Genomic DNA, 19,232 nt, shown 5'->3' with positions numbered 1-19,232 from the left:
ACACCCCACATCGATATTTCATAAAATTATTAACCAAAATAGCTGAATCAGTAAAAATTATGCACGACAAATACCCATCCTATTATGAAGTAAATGACTCATCATGAGGACTAATGCCTTAGCTTCTGCATCATAACCAGACTGTGCCTCAACAGGCCCTGAAAAAACAAGCTTGCAAAGTCTCCTATTATTAATTAGAAAGCCTCGCACACCTGACTTTACTTGACCACTAGAATTTTTAACAAATGATCCATCTATATAGCTCATGAATTAATAAAGAGCAGACCAATTTGTAAGCCAAGAATTCAAGTCCGTCCGAGAATGAATTTGAACTGATTGGGCTGGAGATATAGCCCAGAGACTAAGTAAATTTCTAGAGATTAGGTTTGCTGCACCAGCCCATAAAAAAGCTCTGTATTTGATTACAAGCTACGTACCTTTAACTGAGATTCTGATGTCCTTAAAAACTAATTCATTACGTGCTATCCAAATTGACCATAACATGGAAGCTAAAAATATATGTCCACTTTTGTGTTTGTACTGATGCCTGAGTTTCTCAAAGCATGCCGTAAAAACCGTAGATTCCTCATCCATTCTACTAGCATCAAGCCATTTGTCTAGACACCTCCAGCCCATTTTAGCTAATGAGCATTGAAAAAACAAGTGAACCTGTGATTCATCCTCTGGGTTACACCACTTACATGTGCTCACCGGTAGGATCGATCATCGTTGAAGGAAATCATAAGTAGGAAGCGTGTTGTGTTCTCCTTGCCACATGAATATCTTAACTCGAGGGGGAATCTTCACACGTCAGAAGTTTGACCATGAATTATTGTTGAATGACATATCCGTCATCTTATGATAAACTGCTGATGAGGTTAGGGATTTGTTGTTTATGAACCAACTGATTCGATCTTCGCGGTCCAACAAGACCACCTCTTTCACTATTTGTGTGAACAAATCCAACTGACTGTAGGCTTCATCAGATTTATCAAATCCTCCCATGCAGGAAAGTTCATCAGTTGTGAAACGGTTATGGTTTTGTGCATGGTACTACTAAAAATTAGATTCAGCTGGTCTTTTAAAATTCCCAGCCTATTCCAATTATCTAGCCATAATTCTATGGTATCTCCATTGCCCAACTCCCACTTTATGTTCATTGAAGAGCAACAACTATTAAAACAAGCCTCAAAAAGTAAGATTACACTCTTTACTACTGAAGATACATTGACTTTCATGTTGTTCTGCCATGCAATCCTTAAAGAGTTAAAACAATCAGCTCCATATTTACCCACCAAAAGATTCCTCCACAGACTATTCTTTTCTCGACAGATCCTCCACCACTATTTTGCCAACAAGGCCTCGTTTTTAAATTCTAAATTATCAATCCATAGACCACTTGTATGTTTAGGTTGACAAAGAAGAAACCAACTCGATGCATGCATTTTCCTACAGGGTTGATCCTGCTCATCTAATTCTTTCCAAAAGAAACCTCGCCTGGCCTTGTCTATTGCACTGGTAACCTCCTTGGATGTTTTAAACACGCTGAACTAGTACACTGGTAAATTATTTAGCATCAATTTGATCAAGGATGTTCATCCAGCCTTATTTAGAATATGACTCTTCCATGTGCTTAATCGCGTCTTTAATTTTTTAAGTATTGGCCTCCAAAAAGTCCGTCGCTTTGGAGAAACCCCTACTTGATATCTGACATACGTGAAAGGCCATGTACCACTTTGACATCCTAATATCTGAGCACATTGGCCGACCAAATCAGACCTTGGATCATATGCATAGAGCACACTTTTGTTAAAATTGATTTTTACACCAGATAATATTTGAAATAACAACATATTAACTTCACACCCTGACAATCCAAAGCTGAGTTCTCAAAAAATAAGATTGTATCGTCGACATACTGCACATGAGAAATAGGAGGACTATTCCCCAAAATCAAACCTTTAAAGAAGCCAAGCCCCATTGCTTTTTCTAATAACAAGTGAAGGCAATCCGCCGCCAGATTATAAAGCATAGGCGAAATGGGGTCGCCCTGTCTCAAACCTCGAGACATACTGAATTCTCGAGTTGGACTCCATTGACCAATACCGATATACGCGTACTTTCCAAAGTAGATTTTATCTACATGATCCACTTCTCTCTAAATCCAAGAATCCTGAATAGAAAATTCCAATTATTCGAATCAAACGCTTTTTCGAAATCCAATTTCAAGATGAAGCCATTAACTCTTTTGGATTGCAGACTATGAACTACCTCCTGAGTGATGAGAAAGCAGTTTGTTATGTTTCTGCTTCTTATAAATCCGGACTGCACTTCTAAGACTAGGAAAGGAATATATTGACCTAGACGTAGCGACAACACCTTTAACATAATCTTCAGAACACAATTGATTAAGCTTATTGGGCGATAGTCCAGTATTGAACTTGTTGGCTCTTCTTTAGGAATTAGACAAATAAATGATGAATTGAGGCCATTAGAAAACTTACCAGAATGACAAAAATCTTGCACCATTTGTAAAACATCCTGATGAATTTTCGTCCATATCATTTTCAGGTATTCTAATGAAATACCATCGGGACCTAGAGATTTGTTGGGATTCATACACATCATAGCCCCATATACTTCCTCTAGAGTGAAATCCCGCTCCAAATTACTAAGCTCGCCTGCATTTAACTGTCTACGTACTAGTCCTTTAATATCAAAATTAATTTCAATCTGCATTCTGTTGAAGAAGCCTTCAAAGTGCTCAAAAAACAACTGCTTGATCTGATCTGACTTGTGATACCACTGCCCTTCAGGTAAAACTCCTCTTATTTGATTTTGCTTCCTTCTGTATTGCACCATTCTATTGAAAAATTTCGTGTTATTGTCTCAATGCAGTTCCAAATTAAGTTTAGCTTTCTGACGAAGAATATGTTCATGTTCTTTATATAGCTCGCAAAGTTGATCCTCCATTTCATGCAACTCTTCCTCTCTTTCTAATTTACCTAACAAGGCATTCCGACGAGCTTCAAGTCGAGCAATGGCTTCTGAAGGTTTTTCATTTGCACAATACCACTCTTTTATAGGCCCGCGCAAGGACTTCAGTTTTCCATGCAGATGCAAGGTGGAACCTGTCATCTTATCCCAATGATCTAGAATAATGCTAGAAAAACCTTCTCTGTCCAACCAAGCATTGAAAACCTTGAATGGTTTGTACCCCCAATCCATGACTAAGAAGAGTCGCCGAGTGATGCGAGCAGGTTTTTCCTAGTGACTCCAATAGCCATTCACCTAATTTACGCCATGCAAGATTGATAATAGCTCAATCCAACCGACTACATTTTCCACCCTGCCCAAACCAAGTATACTATCGTCTTTGAATGTGAATATCCCAGAGTCCTGCTTTCTCTATAAATTCCTGTAATTCCTCTGAATCCGCCTCCCTGTACTGACAATTAATTCGATCATGAACTGAGAGTATGCAATTAAAATCTCCGATGATGCATGTTGGTATGTCTGAGAATTGCGCAAGCAGTGAGCTGATGTCTTGCCAAACTTTTCTTCTTCGTGGTCGTTTGTGAGGCATATAAACGTTTACACAGCAGAATTCTTCACAGGGTTGAGATTTGAGGGACCCATGGAACCATATCCAATTTTGATCACTAAATTGACCCAACTCTGTCACCATACCCGTTTCCCAATATAGAGCTAATCCCCCCGGATAAACCTTGCAAGTTGACTGTGATCCAAGCATGCAACTTACTATCCCAAATCGATTCTTTGAGAAATGCATTCCAATGATTCTATTTCATTTCTTGCAGACATAAAAATATGTTTGCTTGTGAGTGCCTGCTTATATGTCTTAATTTTATTCTAATATGAGAATTATTAATACCTCTACAGTTCAAGCTAATAATTCAGATGTGATTCATTAAAAAAACATTGATAATTTTGAGAAGAATAAAGAATTTTTTCATATGCTTGCTGCTTGTCCTCTTGAAGAACCAGTCCCATTAGTTTCGCTGACTCCAGAATTTGTGATGCCATATCCCTCCCATTCTCCAACAACTTAACTCCTACTGATTTATGTGGAGGTGCTTTTGAGTTGCTTTTTCTTCCTTGCTTACCGGTATTTTTTCTTGCCTTCACCAGTTTGTCAGGTTGAACCTTGGGTGTTTTCCCCTTACGCTTCTTGAATCCTTTTATATCGAAAACATTTATGACTGCCACTCGTTTCTTGTTTCCTAAGTTCACCCGGGACATTCTGGCTAAAAACTGATTGTCTAGGTTTGATTTAGGCCCAAAGAAATAGACTTCATCTCATCGTGCCTCGGTTGAATCAGCAAGACCATACGCCTTATCCATACTTCCTCTTAGAAGATTCCGAAGAAGAGTTATCAACTTGTTCGCTCAAATTCCATTTATTTCTCTCCCATTTGTCCAAGTATCGGATATGATCACGAGCTAAGGATTGATGGGATTGACTTTTTTGTAGACGACGGTCCTGCATGTCTAATATGTAACTTGACTGATCCTCATCATGGAGTCTGTTCTTCATACTTTTGCTGCTATCTCTAGAAGCTTCAAGACACAGATCTTGTTTGAGGGATGTCTGTGAAATGGACTCTAACTCCTTACAGTTTAGACCAAATTTTTGTCCAACTGCCACAACATTTGTCTCATTTATTCTCACCCAATAACCTAAGCCTTTGACCATTACTTTTAAAGTTTCCTCAGCTGGAATGACTTTCCTAGTTGTTATACACACCATCCTGTTATGCATGTTGATTAGCTCTATTTTATCTAGCAATTTCGTGACCAGAGTGCCCTAGTCCCCAAATATAAGTTCCCATGTTTCTGGATTCCATGCTGATAACGGCAGCCCATCACACAAAATCCAGGTAGGTTGAGGAAGCACTAAATCAGAGTTTTCCACGCCTTTGATACTTGCAAACAAATCCTTGAGTCTTGTGATGTTGAGGTCTTTATCCTCCTCCAATATGTAGGATAATAAAAAGGTCTTATCTGATATGTTTTTAGCTTGAAACGAGAACCCTCTGTTTAGAATTTTTTCTTACAAGATATCTTCTTTGATGGTTTCAATTGTGGTCCCAATGAAGCTTCTGTTTAGAATCTGTTGACATTGTTTTGTAATCATACCTTGAACAGCGCAGAAACTCGGTTGTTGTACTAGCCCCTCTACTGTTTTGCCATCTCTAATCTCCATGCTTGACTTGACCTCCAGCGCCGATGACTGACCTTTAAAAGCCTTCCTGTTGTTGCGATCTTCAATGATTGTCCTGTCCATCCACTTTTGAGATGGAAGTGTTTGTACTTGTCTGTAAGAATCGCGAGCTAAATACATGGCCAGCTTACTCCTCCCGATCCATTTTCCATTAAATTCAGTATTTAGCTCCTGGGCTGCTGTTAGTTGTGCCACAATGAGAAAACCAAATCTATTATTAAACTTATCCTTTTGCTTAGGAAGGATGATGTCTTTAATATGACGTTTCCCATTAAACAAAGCCACATCTCACGGATACTTGTTTGCTCTGACAGATTATTGACCATTACCGATAAACATCTGTTTCTTATGATCTTCTACTTAATTGGATCCTCTGTTCCAGATTTATTCCCCTTTTCCTCGGAGGAGCCCTTGAGAACCTGTGCATAAGTTTGTCTGCTGACATATTCTGCTCTGTACTATTCTATGTCTTGCTTACTTTCAGGAACACCGATTCGCTTCCCTGCGGTTTGGTGACGAGTAATCCGAAACCATTGTCCTTCACCAGGGTTCCAATCACCTCCTTGCAGATCATTTGAAAATTTGAAATTTGAATTTCTAAATTCACTATTCTCTCTCTAGTCTTGACCAGTGTTCCAGAAATCGCTAGGCGTCCCAGGGCGGTCGGGGTACCTTCGAGCGATTAATCGGGAAATCGGGGATTAATCGGAGCATTAATCGGACATATATTATTTTTAAATTATTATAATTAAATGTAATTTAATAATTTTATCTATTTTTCACTACTAGTAGAGTCAAACTAGTAAATAATATAATATCATATATAAAAAATATACTTGATACATGTAATACAAAATCGTTGATTAAATAAATATATATCAATCAGCCTCTTATAAATAATGTAAGAAATATTAAATAAAAATATTAGTCATTTTACTTTTTTTATAAGATATTAAGTTAATTACAAGTGAATACTTAATTTCTTACAATATAATCATAATTTTAGATTTTATTTATTAAAAATATGATTTTTTTTTGTTATTAGTCGCCTGGACCGCCTAGGCGGGATTTGGACCGCCTAGGCGGGATGTTGACCGCCTAGGACCGATTTTTGTAAAAAAAACGCCTAATTCACCGCCTAGGACCGAATCGGGGCGTTTCGGGGCCGCCAGGCGCCTAAGCACCGCCTAGACCGATTTTTAGAACACTGGTCATGACTGTGACTTTAAATACCCCTTAACTAAGCTTTAGTCACTTATTTTCTTTTATCATTAAATCATTTATATTTTCTTTAATTAATTAATCTCTAGATATTTCTAATAAAATATCTAGAGGTAGAAAAGTATCTTTACCAATATATCTTAAACTTTGAGAAAATATCTCCTCAATAATATCTTTAACTTGGCAAAGTATCTTCTCTTATTATATATTACTATTATTTTTACTTTTATATTTATATACTTATAAATATGTTTTTAGTATTTTGTTTAAATCATTTTAAATATTATTTTATATTACGTCAAATTTATGCCTAAGATCTAATCGATACTCTACTTTTTTTTAATTATATATTACTTTGTCGCTAATTATTATCCATTTAAACTTACTTTCTCGTAAAAATAAATTTCGCGTACTATTACTATAATATCTCTAGAGCGGCACTAAAACTCCGGTCACTATTATTTAAATATTATATTTATATTTTTTGAGCTCATTAATATTTAGTCAGATAAATAGTAATAAGAGTTTTACATACCCATATTTTTTATGGGCATTGCATCCTAAATATTATATATTGGAAAATAAAAAATATATTTGAAATAATCTAAAATATAATAAAATTTATTATATAATAAAATGTTTATAAATTTATAAACCTACCTCTTAGTTAATAATCTAATAATATTTGAAATAAAATATAATATATATTGTGGACTTTTTTCTTTTGATTTATAATATTCATTTTATAGTATCCTTTATCAATAATAAATTGACAGATGTTTAAGGTTGAATCTTGTTAAAAATATATTACTGAAATTAAATATTTTTATTTATATTTATATTTTAATTTTTTCTAAAATATTAATAAAGTGATATAATCAATTTTAAAATTAAAAATATACTACAAGCTAAAACTCAATTTCTATGAGACGTAGACACGTTCATTTATTATCTGCCAACATAATCACTTTCCTGTTAAATTGGGAGCCAATGAACAGTAAACGTGCAGAAGAGGAAAGTTATTTAGGGTTCCGATGTCTGAGAACAGCGATGGAAATCTTCTCCGGTGATGGTATTAACATATCTGTGTATGTATTTTGTGTATATATATGTTTTATTAGCTTATGTCTGCACTTTTGAATTAACCTTGGATTGTTTGTATACTTGCTTGAATACTTGATTTAGTCTTATCATGTATCTTATTCATGTGTTTTAGGAAATATGTTGTTATAGATCAGGCCAGGCTCAATAATCTCGGAGGCCTCGGGCGAAACTAAATTATTAATATAGATGATGATCGAAATTTACAGCAGAGTTATATCAACATATGGGGTAATCAAAGTTAAGATAAGAAAATTGTTTGTTGTTATGAATCCTACTGATATTAATGATCTTAGCTGTTCTACAGTTTATTAATTGTGCTATAAAAGGAAATATAGGGTATGATATTCGCCCTTCTTTCTAGGTATGCTCGCACACATTTGTCGCTTCATGGAGGCAAGACGCGCTACTTTCAGTCAGGAGAGGAACGTCTACCAGACTAAAGCCCTTTGTCAAGAGACGTACTCTTTATCCCCTCCTTTCTCACTGTCTTGAACATCTTCAGAAGTTTATTAAGCTCAAAAACGTTAGGTGAATGGGGTTCAAGGAAACATTGCTGGCGGTTAAGTCAGATCTGGACAGAAATTTTGAATTTCAATATGGTTGTGTACTTCTCAGAAGACCTTCAGGCTGTTTTACTTGGATGAAATGGAATGGAATGATATGTGTGCTCTTTTTATAAGGTAATTTGAACTAGATTTTCTTAATATATTGTATCGTTGTAGTACATATATACGTGCCACTAGACTACAAATCTCATGTTGCTTCCCTTGTTGTAGATATGTTGTATATATGCACCAACAGAACTTTTGAAAGCCACAAAAAAGAGCTCTTATGCTTGCCCGATCGAACCACTTGTTTTCCCTTTATACTAGATATCCCTCACAAAAGAGCTCTTATGCTTGCCTGATCAAACCACTTGTTTTCCCTTTATTCTAGATCTCTCTCTCTTTCATGCCTCGGTCGTGAGTTCCTTACTTGTAACCTAGAAAGAAAGCAGGGATTCTTTACTCACCCGCCGCACAACGCACTCGATTCTTAGGGATTCTTGTTAATGATTAATTCTGTGATTAGTTGAATACTCTATCATTTAAATACCTTATAATGTAATAATTGTGTTATTAAATAATTACACTATAAATTGTTAAGGATATTGAACTTATTTATTTGGTTTAAATATACATGTAACTCTTTAAATACATGCATAATATATATTTTAACATATTAATATTTGCCGAATCCCCCCGCATCCGAATGCCCATATTTTTAAATTTGCCGAATTCTCGTATACGCGTACCACCCACTCCCGTACCCGCACCCGCACTCATGCTTCATAGCTTGTAACAAAGAAGATGTGTATTCCACTTATATTTGCATTTCAATTCTATCATATTGGAACATTCAACATAACATATTCCATTTGAATAAAATTAATATGGCTTATATTAAACTTAAATTTACCTAAAAGAGATATATGTAAGTCAATCATATAATAACATTGATAGTATTAAGCTCAAAGACATGATGTCGTTGGTGTTTGTGCAATGCAAAGTTTGTAGTGGGACCAGAGAACAATACGAATAAAGGGGATTGGATGGATAGTCACAAACAAGCTCGCAGAATCAAGCCGAAGAGAGGGTTATTGAACAAATTTGAAGAGCCAACACTGTTGTATATTAGTCCACAATATGGTGGGCCATGTAAATTAGCATTTTTCTTATGAGTAATCTTTGTTAGGGCAAAAAATCTTTTTTGATCTTGAATGCATAGATAAATACTCAAATTACTGTGTTATTTCTCTCGCCGTACAATTTACCCTCAGTTTTACTATAAAAGATAGACTTTAGGATTACATAAATTGAATATAATATGCCTATTGTGAATGAATCTCCCTGTTCCATTTAAGAATTTTATTGTATATTGACATTATATACATATTAATAATATCTAGGTATTAGTATATGTTGTACCAAACACCACCCTTTTATCTAGACCAAAAATTTAACGATGCAAAGACAATTTAATTTTTATGGTCAAGATATTTGTTTTAGATGAAGAGTCTCTTTTATTGTATAATCGTGTGTACACATTCTACACTCTGATTATGCCTATTATGTTTTAGTAAGAGATGATCATATATTAATAAATACTTTGCATTTTGATGTTATTAGAACAATCTAATTAATTTTGTTGTAGAATCTTGTGTACTTATTCTAATTTGATTCTACCTATTCGTTTTAGGAAAAAGGGCCATATATCAGTAGAATATTTGCATCTTTTTTCTGGTCCCTTTGTCGTCTATATCTTTATATTATATTTTTAAACCTTTTTTTCTCCTATTCAGTGTATCATCTCTACCACAGAACACTCTGCAAGGTGCCCTTCAACTTGTTTCGACTCAAGGTAAGGGCTTAGCCTAATTCACTGATTCACTCCTCCCCCTGCGTTGAATTGTTAATGGGGCTGTGATTTATATCTGTAAACCATGTATTTCAGAATTGTAATCCATCATTAGATGGTCAACTATTGACATAGATTTGTTGGATAAATCCAGTTCTTGAACAGTAAAGACTGCTAGGGTTTTTCAGTTTTCTGCCCCGCTTTGGATATTAATCTATGATTTGTTTTCCTTTTATGTCTTGCTTTCATGTTTCTGTATCCTTTTTCGGTTTGGGGTTTGGGAAGGGGGAAGTCAGATTTACAAAATTTACACCCTGATAGGCTCTGTAGATTTGTTAGATTTTTTTAGCTCGCTGATTTAATTGAAATTTTTTGTTTCGAATTAGATAATTCGCTTGTGGATTGGGGAAAGGCTTGAGTAATAAATATTATAAGATGTTCCTAACTTTTTGATTGTCTATCTGTCATTTGGATTGAGCCTGTCAATGGATCGGACATCTAATCAGATCTGATCCATGAGTAACAGATCTATATGGATCGTTTAAAAAAAATCTTATCTGATAGCAACCCAATCAGATATGAATTTTGTACGATCGAATTTGTTAACATCTCAATCTGACAATTACATATAATTTATTATATATAGTATATATTAGCAATTTTGTTTCTTATATTCAAATTTATGAACAATTTTTTGGTAGACTCGAAAGTCATCAAGAATACTCTGTACTTCTTTAATCATTTCAAGCTCAAATGTGTAATTTTCTAAAATTATAATTTTTAAACTTTAAGAACAACAGAGATTGTTATTCTTATCACTTATATTTGTATTTGAGACTTTTTTGAATTGTTTGTAGTTTTGTTTTAGTTTCTTAAATGTCAATGTTTGTAAATTTGTGTTGTGTGACTACTTCTATGTTATTATTATATTCATGATCTGTTTTTGATAGGTTCTGATTTGTTCTTATCGAGCTGATTCTATATGATTGTTCTGATTTTTTGAGTGTTTGTCATTAGGATGTTGGCAAACAACCATGCATATGAGAAATGGGAAGAGAGAATACTATCAAAGGAGAATGGCAAACGTGAAATCCGTTACTACCTGGTGTCTACTTCTGCTAGTCCGCTGCTTGCTGTTGTGGGTATGGAGAAGAGGGACCGACACTATAGCTACGTGGTCTCTGAAGAGTTTCTGCAGGCTATTGGTCCCAACCCAGCCATAAATACCAATGAAAAATGGACATCGCGGAAGAATGTGAAGGAGTGGCTTGAGTCATTGGTGAGAGAGAATAACCAGCCACCCACAAATTCAAGTATGAACTCCTGATGTAAAGTGTTAAATGTTATCGTTTCATTTTATATTACTTGTTGAATGCATAGGACAAATTTAATGTTTGAGTTGAACTGTCTTTGCAATTTCATTCACACTTGATCTTTTAAAAACAAATTGTCTGGGAGCCATCTTATCTTGTATATGGGTCAGAGGATAAAATCTATTAACATCATACATCCTGATAGCCAAAAGCTGTTTATTATTGGTGCAGTAAGCCAAATTATTTTCAAGAATGAAAAAATGATTAGGATTGAAGGTTTGCCGTAAGCCAAAGCTCTTTCAAAAAAAAAAATTCTATAGATTTGTCACACAGTTAACAAAAACGCTCCCTTTTCATTTATTGTGAGATTCTCTCTCCGTCTGCAACCAATCTGTTTCCTTTCCTGTTGCTATTGAATTAAGTAAGAGGATCCCTATTTCAAACTCAAAATGGCACATTTAACCTATCTTGTATCCTGTATAAAACTTAAAAATTTCCAAAAAAACACTGGGAAATGAGTCCTCTCTGCATTAGGTATATGTGTATTCTTCTTCTAACTGATTATCCTTACATCTGTTGGATGTCAATTGTTATAATGTAATGAGACTAAGATCGTACCTTCGAGTTTATTTTGTTTGATGTCAACAGTAGTTTAGCCTTGAGAAGTTGCTAAATCCACAGCAGTTGTAGTTTTGTACATGACTGATTTTGCTTATTTTCTTGTTAATTAAAAGAATTGTAGTTATGCTAGGTTTTGGGTGTAATTGTTTACGATGTGTATCTGGGTTAGATCTTTTGGAAGCTAATATAAATTCCATTGTACTGGAATCGGTAGATAAATATTCCATTTATCTTGTAGGGAACATTAAATTGATTGAACCAAGTACATTTTCTGGAGCCTAGTGTTATTGTTTAGCTAGCCTACTGTTATTGCTCGAAAAAATTATGTCATTACATGACTAGTGAGAAAGACCAACATAACAAATTTTGAACAAATTGGCCAATATACTAAAATTGAGGAAGGTAGCCCTTTCTTACCACATTTAACATAGATATTAAAATTGCGTATCGAGAAAACTGCATCCCAAACATGTGTAGAGTGCAAAATTTATTGAACTTCTTGCGCAATGCGCTAGTGGAGTAAAACACCTCCATAATGTGCATCAGCAAAGATATATAATATATATATATATAGGGATAGGATCAAATAAAAACTTTTTTAAGTTACAAACTTACAAACTTTTTTTTATTCTCCCATCGTGTTAATCCTTAGTTATATAAAGTATCCATGTTGAAAATTCTTCAAAAAACATCACAATTTTTAAAAATAACGCATAAATAAATCGCGTTTTCAACACATTTATAACTGGGGTTCAACATCGGGTGTTGAACACTAATTATCATTGTGTTGAATATATCTAAAAAGATGTTTAAACTATACCTCTGGGGTTTGGGTAGGGTCTAGAAACATAAATATTAGTTAAATAACACGTTTACCTTAGTTCTTACATTTAAAAATTGGTTTATGTACTTCTCCACCACTATTTTAATCGATGTTCAACAAAATATGTTAAAAAAATATTGAACTCAAGTTATATATGTGTTGAACAAAAAAAGTTTGCAAGTTTGTAAGTTTGTACCAGAACTCTCCCCTATATATATATATATATATAGATATGTATATAAATATATTGAGAGTATGTTACTTCTTGCACACAATGCGTATTAGTTTAGTATTGTTTACTTTCACTCATTTCTTCTATATATATATATATATTGGAAATTTTGTATCCTTTCTTCCCTTAAATATTTTTTATCATTATTTTTCATGTATTAAGTGCTAATTGCTGTAAATCAATAATGGTGCATTGGTTTATCTTCCATGATGTTCTATATCTCATTTATGGTTTAATATAGTACAATAGGTAGGGTCCAGTTAAGCTACCCTCTATATGTATATATCTTCCTGTAACTGACCAAACCATTTTACTTCTGTATACCTTGGAGTGAGTCTTTGTTAATGGGTTTGCTCTGTGTACTGATTGAGAAACTGTGATTTTTAGACCACTATGTTCCAGCGCACGAAGGTAATGGCAGCGATGCCATAACAACAAGTGAAGTAAGTGGTATACCAGGACCATGTGGTGTACAACTTGAGGAACCAACACCCACTGAACAAGCATCATTCCAGGTTAATGATGATGTAGAATTACTGATTCAAGATCTTGACATGCCTGACTGCTGGTGTAAGTGCAAGATCATGGACATCTCCAAAAGGCGTTGGAAAGTCCAGTGCAATGACATGATGGATGCAGACGGATCTGGCAAATTGGAGGTACAAAAAACAAACTGTTTTAAATGATCAAACTGTTCTATATTGAATTGTGCACTTTATTTCTTAGATGGTCACAACTTTCTCAACTCCACTCATAAGTTAAGTATATTGTTTACGTTCAACCTTGTCCTTGATGCATCATAGGACAAAACTTTGCGGCCCACTGAGGAATGATGTTAGTTCTAACATGTAATGAAATGATAAATTTGTTTCGAAAGTTATTATATATTGTATAGTGATGGATTAATATTTTTTTTCTTCTGTAATACTATATGGTTTGTAGCAATATGTTCCTCCGCCAAGACTTGCACGTCTGGATAAGCTGAGCATGAGACATTGTAAGCGACTTACCATCCGCCCGTGTCCTGCTGAAGAAGATTCTCCTACGACTTATAAGGTTGGAGCAGCCATCGATGCATGGCGGAATAATCGCTGGTGGGAAGGTTTTATTCTTACTGGAGAGTCCCTCTCTAACAGTGACAGTTACCATGTTTTCTTACCTGGTAAGCTAAGTCGGCAAATTTGGATACATTTTCCCTTATCACATATAGTATTCTTGTCATGTCAAAAGTAGCACAGACTGGTATTCATACATTAAAATGATATCAAGCTCCACAACCCCCTGACTTTCCATTTTCTCCTCATGCCCTTGTCCACGGACATGACATGAGTGCAAGTGTGGGTTTTGAGTTGGATCCTTTTTATTAATACCGGACACTTCATCTTGCTACATCCCAATTACAAAAAAAAAAGAATTAAAGGTTTCCTTATAACTCGTTTATAGAGATCAAGGTCCATGGATGACCTTTTTCTATGTCATGCTGCATTGAACACATAATCAAGTGTATGTGATTAATGTGTAGTACATAGTTTTTTATGAATGGACAATAAATCAATATATGTTAAGTTGTACTTGTGTTACGCTTACATTCCGAGCCCCCTCATCAATGTTCAATTTTAGATCAATATCCATATCCAAGAACGCCAAATATTTTAAGACGAATCTAAGTCTTGGATCTACACCCATGTCTAGCACCCCAAGTTCGGGCGGTTATGGCCTAAGAACCCTTTGCTGAAGACGGCCGCCAACTTTAGAAATATTGATTGCTTTGGTCACTGATGTTTGTACTTCTGTACCTTGATAAGTGCAGTTACCCACAAGTTAATTTAAAACTATAGCAACATAATATGTATATATGTGGCTTACTAATTAGGGGCAAAACATTTTTGTTTAATCCAATGGCATTTCGCAGGTTTAGGCGATCCCATGTTTATGACTCTCCACAGGAGAAATTTGAGACCTTCTAGGGATTGGGTCAACAATATATGGGTTGCCGTACAACCACTTCCTGATGTCTATGGCGCTATACAATCATGTTATACACAGAGGGGCGAATGAGTTAGAAATATGTTTCAAAATTTCTGGTATTCTACTGATTTGTAATATATTCACTTGAGATATTTCTGCTTCTGACCATACATTATGGTCTGGCACTCTGATTTTAAGTGGACCTTCATAAGATATTTACTACAGATTCCTGTTTTATTTTTTGATGATGAAGATATTATTGAAATACATGATGTGGTTTTGAAGCTTTTGATGACTGGAGGTGGTGCAGGACGATTAACTGCTGCAGCCTGTGCAGGAGTTCTCTTTGCATTAGTAGCAGTGGTTATCGAAGTAGTGATGTTAAACTTTTAATGCTGAAGTTGTATCATCAAATATTCTGCGGGCAATTCTAAATGTTGTCTAGTAATATTGTTAGATTTAAACAAAAAGTTATAAGATGTTCTTTAGCAAATTATGTTACATTGAAATGGTACAGTCAGAAAATATTATTATAGGGAATATCCATTTTATGTGCGTTCCATAATAATATTTGGAATGGTGTATTTTATTAAAAAAATTGAGTTGAAATAGCTAATGTGTCAAATACTTGATATAATCGATTCATGTGAGTTTAACTTAGCGGATACTTTTCTATGAAATAACAAATGGGAATAATATTCATACTGTTTATTTTTTTTATTGTGAGAATATGCAATTTTGTTAGTATAGCATGCTGAGAGAATATGTGTTTGACGAACCGTTTTATCTTTCAAAATCTATACTATACTATAATAAGCCAACATTGGTATAATTTGTAGTCCTACTTTTTGTATATGTTTTTTGATTTGGTCATGTTGTTTTTAGTTCTTCTTGTATTATATTATCTTGTAAAAAAAGAATCATACTAGAAACCTATCTCTTAATAGATACAAGTCTTAAACAATTATAAAACTAAAATTCTATCTCTTATAAGTACAAGTTTTAAATAAATTACAACACTAAAAATCTATCTCATAATAAATAAAAGTCTTCCAAAGCAGACAAAAATCTTATCAAAAGTTTTAACGGGGTCATTGTGATCGGCAAGAAAGAAGCCACCTAGAGTGTAATTACGGATCACAAATAAAGCCATTAATATTATAATGGTAAAATATAATAAAAATTATACTATTAGAAAGTATAATTAGTCTATTTTAATATGCAACTTTCATATTTTAAAATAAAAATAGATAATTTTTAATATTTAATTAAAAATTGATCAATTTTACTCTAGGAAACTAAAATGGAAATGTAAAAGGGGACGGACGAGAGTAAATCATAGTCGTTGGAATCCTTTGACTTTGTTGACCTAGGCTTCAAGATATGGACATGTAAAAAGGGACGGATGGAAGTAAATCATAGTCGTTGGAACCTTTTGACTTTGTTGACCTAGGCTTCAAGATAATTTAATTAGAATTAGATGTCTATCGCACGATATGTACTACAAGTAAAAGTTGCGGGTGAAAATTTGTTCATTAGTAAATTACCAATGGATTGCTCACGGATATTTATTGATAAATTATTTCGAATCAGAAAAAAATAACATATGCTGAACTAATTTAGCTGGAAATTAATCATAATAAAATATTGAGTTTGTTTAATTTAACTTAAAAAAATACTTATTACTTAGGGGAATTATCTTGTATACTGTTTTTTCAATCTTATTTTCAAAAATATTATATTCTCCAATTTTATTTTCAAAAATACTACCTTCTCTAAAATATATTCAAAACTACTACCTTCTCTGAAATATTTTTGAAAATATTTTAGAGAAGGTAGTATTTTTGAAAATAAGATGAGAGAAGGTAGTATTTTTGAAAATAAGATTGAAAACATGGTTATCAATGAAAAAAGCCCTATTACTTATTAGTAAGAAGTTATTTATAAAAAAATATTTTTCATTTTTTATATTTGGATATACAATGGTCTTTTACATGTCTATAAAATTAAAATTTAATACAAAAAAAATAACTAAAAATATAAGAATTTTGAACTTTGGGTTTATAAGCATAAATTTGACTTCTTTTTATAGCCAACTTTATATGTCACAATAAATATTTTATGGACCAAATAGAATATAATTTTATTTATTAAAAGTGTGAAATTATTGAGTAAAAATTAAGTTATTTAAATTAAAGGGAAATAAATTTTTTTTGCCACTTAACTTATAGTGTTTTTAGAAACTTGTAACCCAACTATTTTTTTTTTCTACTCACTAATGTTAGGTTTGGATTTTGTTTTAGCCACCAACTTAGGTTCGGATTTGATTACTTGCATTATGATAATTTTTTTTGTCACTAAACTTATTGCGTCTTTGAAAACTAACCACTCAACTATATTTTTTTTTATTTTACTCACTGATATTAGTTTCAGTTTTTTTGTCACTGAAGTTAGGTTCATATTTGATTATTAACATTACATTAATTTTGTGTAGTATTATTAAAATATAGTGGTAGTCTGTAATATTTTGATGATTTGATATATGTCTGTATTTTTATATATAGTACTTTTTATGTCCCCAAAGTCGTTTACCTTGGGTGATAAGAATTTTACACGCATATTATGACTTTTAAAAGATGTAATTCATAAATAATTTTATTTTTTTCTACCGAATAAAATTTCAGCGTTTGAATTTTTACACACACAAAAAAAAATTATGAAACTATGTCTTATAATAGTATTAAAATATGTGCTAAGCAGTAGAAAAAACTGTAAACTAATGAGAGAGACAGAGGGGGGTAATAATAACATAAAATGATGCATCATAGAGCACAATCATCAAAAATTAAGTTTTCATCTCTATTTATTTATCTTGAAAAATGTAATAAGATAAAGTTATTAAAATTTATAAAGATAAATTTAAGAGAGGTCTTAGACTGAGCTAGTCAATTGAAACTTTAATAGAGAAAGATGATACATCATATCACTCAATTACACTTTATCTTATAGGGTGAATTGTTTGAAATCATTGATTTCATATTCATGATTTATTGAATTCTTAGAATTCTAGTTATGAATCTTCTTTATTTTAATTTTTCATCAACTCATTTTATATTATTATTGCTATATATAAAGATAAAAACATACGACACATCATCAAAATATTACATATTATCACTATGTATTAATGATGCTACAAAGAAATTATCACAATGCTATCTGAAGCAAAGTTGGTGGCTAAAACAAAATCCAAACCTAACATTAGTGAGTGAAAGGAAAAAAAATTTAGTTGGGTGGCAAGTTTCTAAAAACACAATAAGTTCAGTGGCAAAAAAATCTATTTTCCTTTAATTAAATAATAATACGTATATTGCAGTTTTGTCAAAATTTCTATAAATTTCAAAAGTTTTGTCAAAAAATTTCTATAAATTACATAGTCACCCGTGCTTTGCACGGGTTTAAGGCTAGTAAATTTAATTAAACAATGAGCAAATTAGGGGTTGTTTGGTTGGTTGGTATGGGGAATGAGGTATGAGTATAAAATCAATCAAACTCAAACTTTTTTTTATCTTCCTACCCATATCAGAAATCTCTAGGTTATGAGATTTCGAAACCCAAGTGGTGAGGTGGGGTGAGATGGTAGTGTGGGTATCATTATTAATGGTTTTTTTTATTCTTCAGAAAATATTAATAATAACAAAAAAATATTCATGTGTACAAATAAATGTTGTTAATAATAATAAATATATTTATAATATTTTATTTAATAAAAGAATTTAATTAATCAACAACATAATAATATTTTAAATTAAATTCCAAAACTCAACCAAACACATGATATCAGAAATGATACTTTAACCCATACCACCATAACCGATCCTTGATTCCAACCCAATACCACTTCACGAACATAATAATTAGCTAAAATAATTGACCTCTCTTTTTACACAAAAATAAAAAATAAAAAATAAAAAATAAAATAGAAAATGTTTATATAGAAATCAAAGATTTGATGTACGATATACTTTTATAACTGGAAAAATATAATTAATTGATGAATTAATTAACATCATATTAATAATGAAATAAGTATTAGTTATCTTTATTAATTAGTCATTTAGTTGTGATAGTTTTAACAATTTAATAATAACACTACCACTGTAACATGACTAAGAGGTATAATTTTTCTAAAATTTAGTTCTTTGTAATAGCTTACACGATTAGTGTTAAACAAATCATCTATACTAACATTAAAATTTCAGATATAAGTATAATTTATAGTTTGGCGTGTGAACTATTATATAATAT

General features: G+C 32.8%; 1 protein-coding gene across 13 annotated transcripts; it reads left to right on the top strand.

Moving 5' to 3' along the window:
- The first annotated feature begins 7,403 nt into the window (after positions 1-7,403).
- LOC108210781 (uncharacterized) lies at positions 7,404-15,425 on the top strand. Of its 13 annotated transcripts, XM_064088770.1 has the most exons (10): positions 7,404-7,554; positions 7,683-7,798; positions 7,932-8,250; positions 9,120-9,258; positions 9,912-9,970; positions 10,985-11,280; positions 13,344-13,615; positions 13,899-14,118; positions 14,869-15,040; positions 15,210-15,425. In XM_064088770.1, exons 4-9 carry the CDS (start codon positions 9,256-9,258, stop codon positions 15,012-15,014), a joined length of 996 nt encoding a protein of 331 aa, XP_063944840.1. In that variant the 5' UTR covers positions 7,404-7,554; positions 7,683-7,798; positions 7,932-8,250; positions 9,120-9,255; the 3' UTR covers positions 15,015-15,040; positions 15,210-15,425. The 13 variants fall into 13 exon arrangements, with proteins under 13 accessions (XP_063944840.1, XP_063944838.1, XP_063944839.1 ...); XM_064088768.1 differs by having other exon boundaries at positions 14,869-15,219; XM_064088769.1 differs by having other exon boundaries at positions 7,683-7,807; positions 14,869-15,219.
- The last annotated feature ends 3,807 nt before the right edge of the window (positions 15,426-19,232 follow it).

Source organism: Daucus carota, chromosome 3 (assembly GCF_001625215.2).
Source record: "Daucus carota subsp. sativus chromosome 3, DH1 v3.0, whole genome shotgun sequence".
Taxonomy (NCBI): domain Eukaryota; kingdom Viridiplantae; phylum Streptophyta; class Magnoliopsida; order Apiales; family Apiaceae; genus Daucus; species Daucus carota.
Note: the sequence above shows the minus strand (reverse complement) of the source record. Positions and strands in the feature narration are given on the sequence as shown.

Bases quoted from the DNA above. Each gene is read 5' to 3' on its own strand.
- LOC108210781 (XM_064088770.1), top strand. The intron at 11,281-13,343 runs GTATGAACTCCT...TGTGATTTTTAG, and splicing joins CCAGCCACCCACAAATTCAA to ACCACTATGTTCCAGCGCAC. The intron at 14,119-14,868 runs GTAAGCTAAGTC...GGCATTTCGCAG, and splicing joins TTACCATGTTTTCTTACCTG to GTTTAGGCGATCCCATGTTT.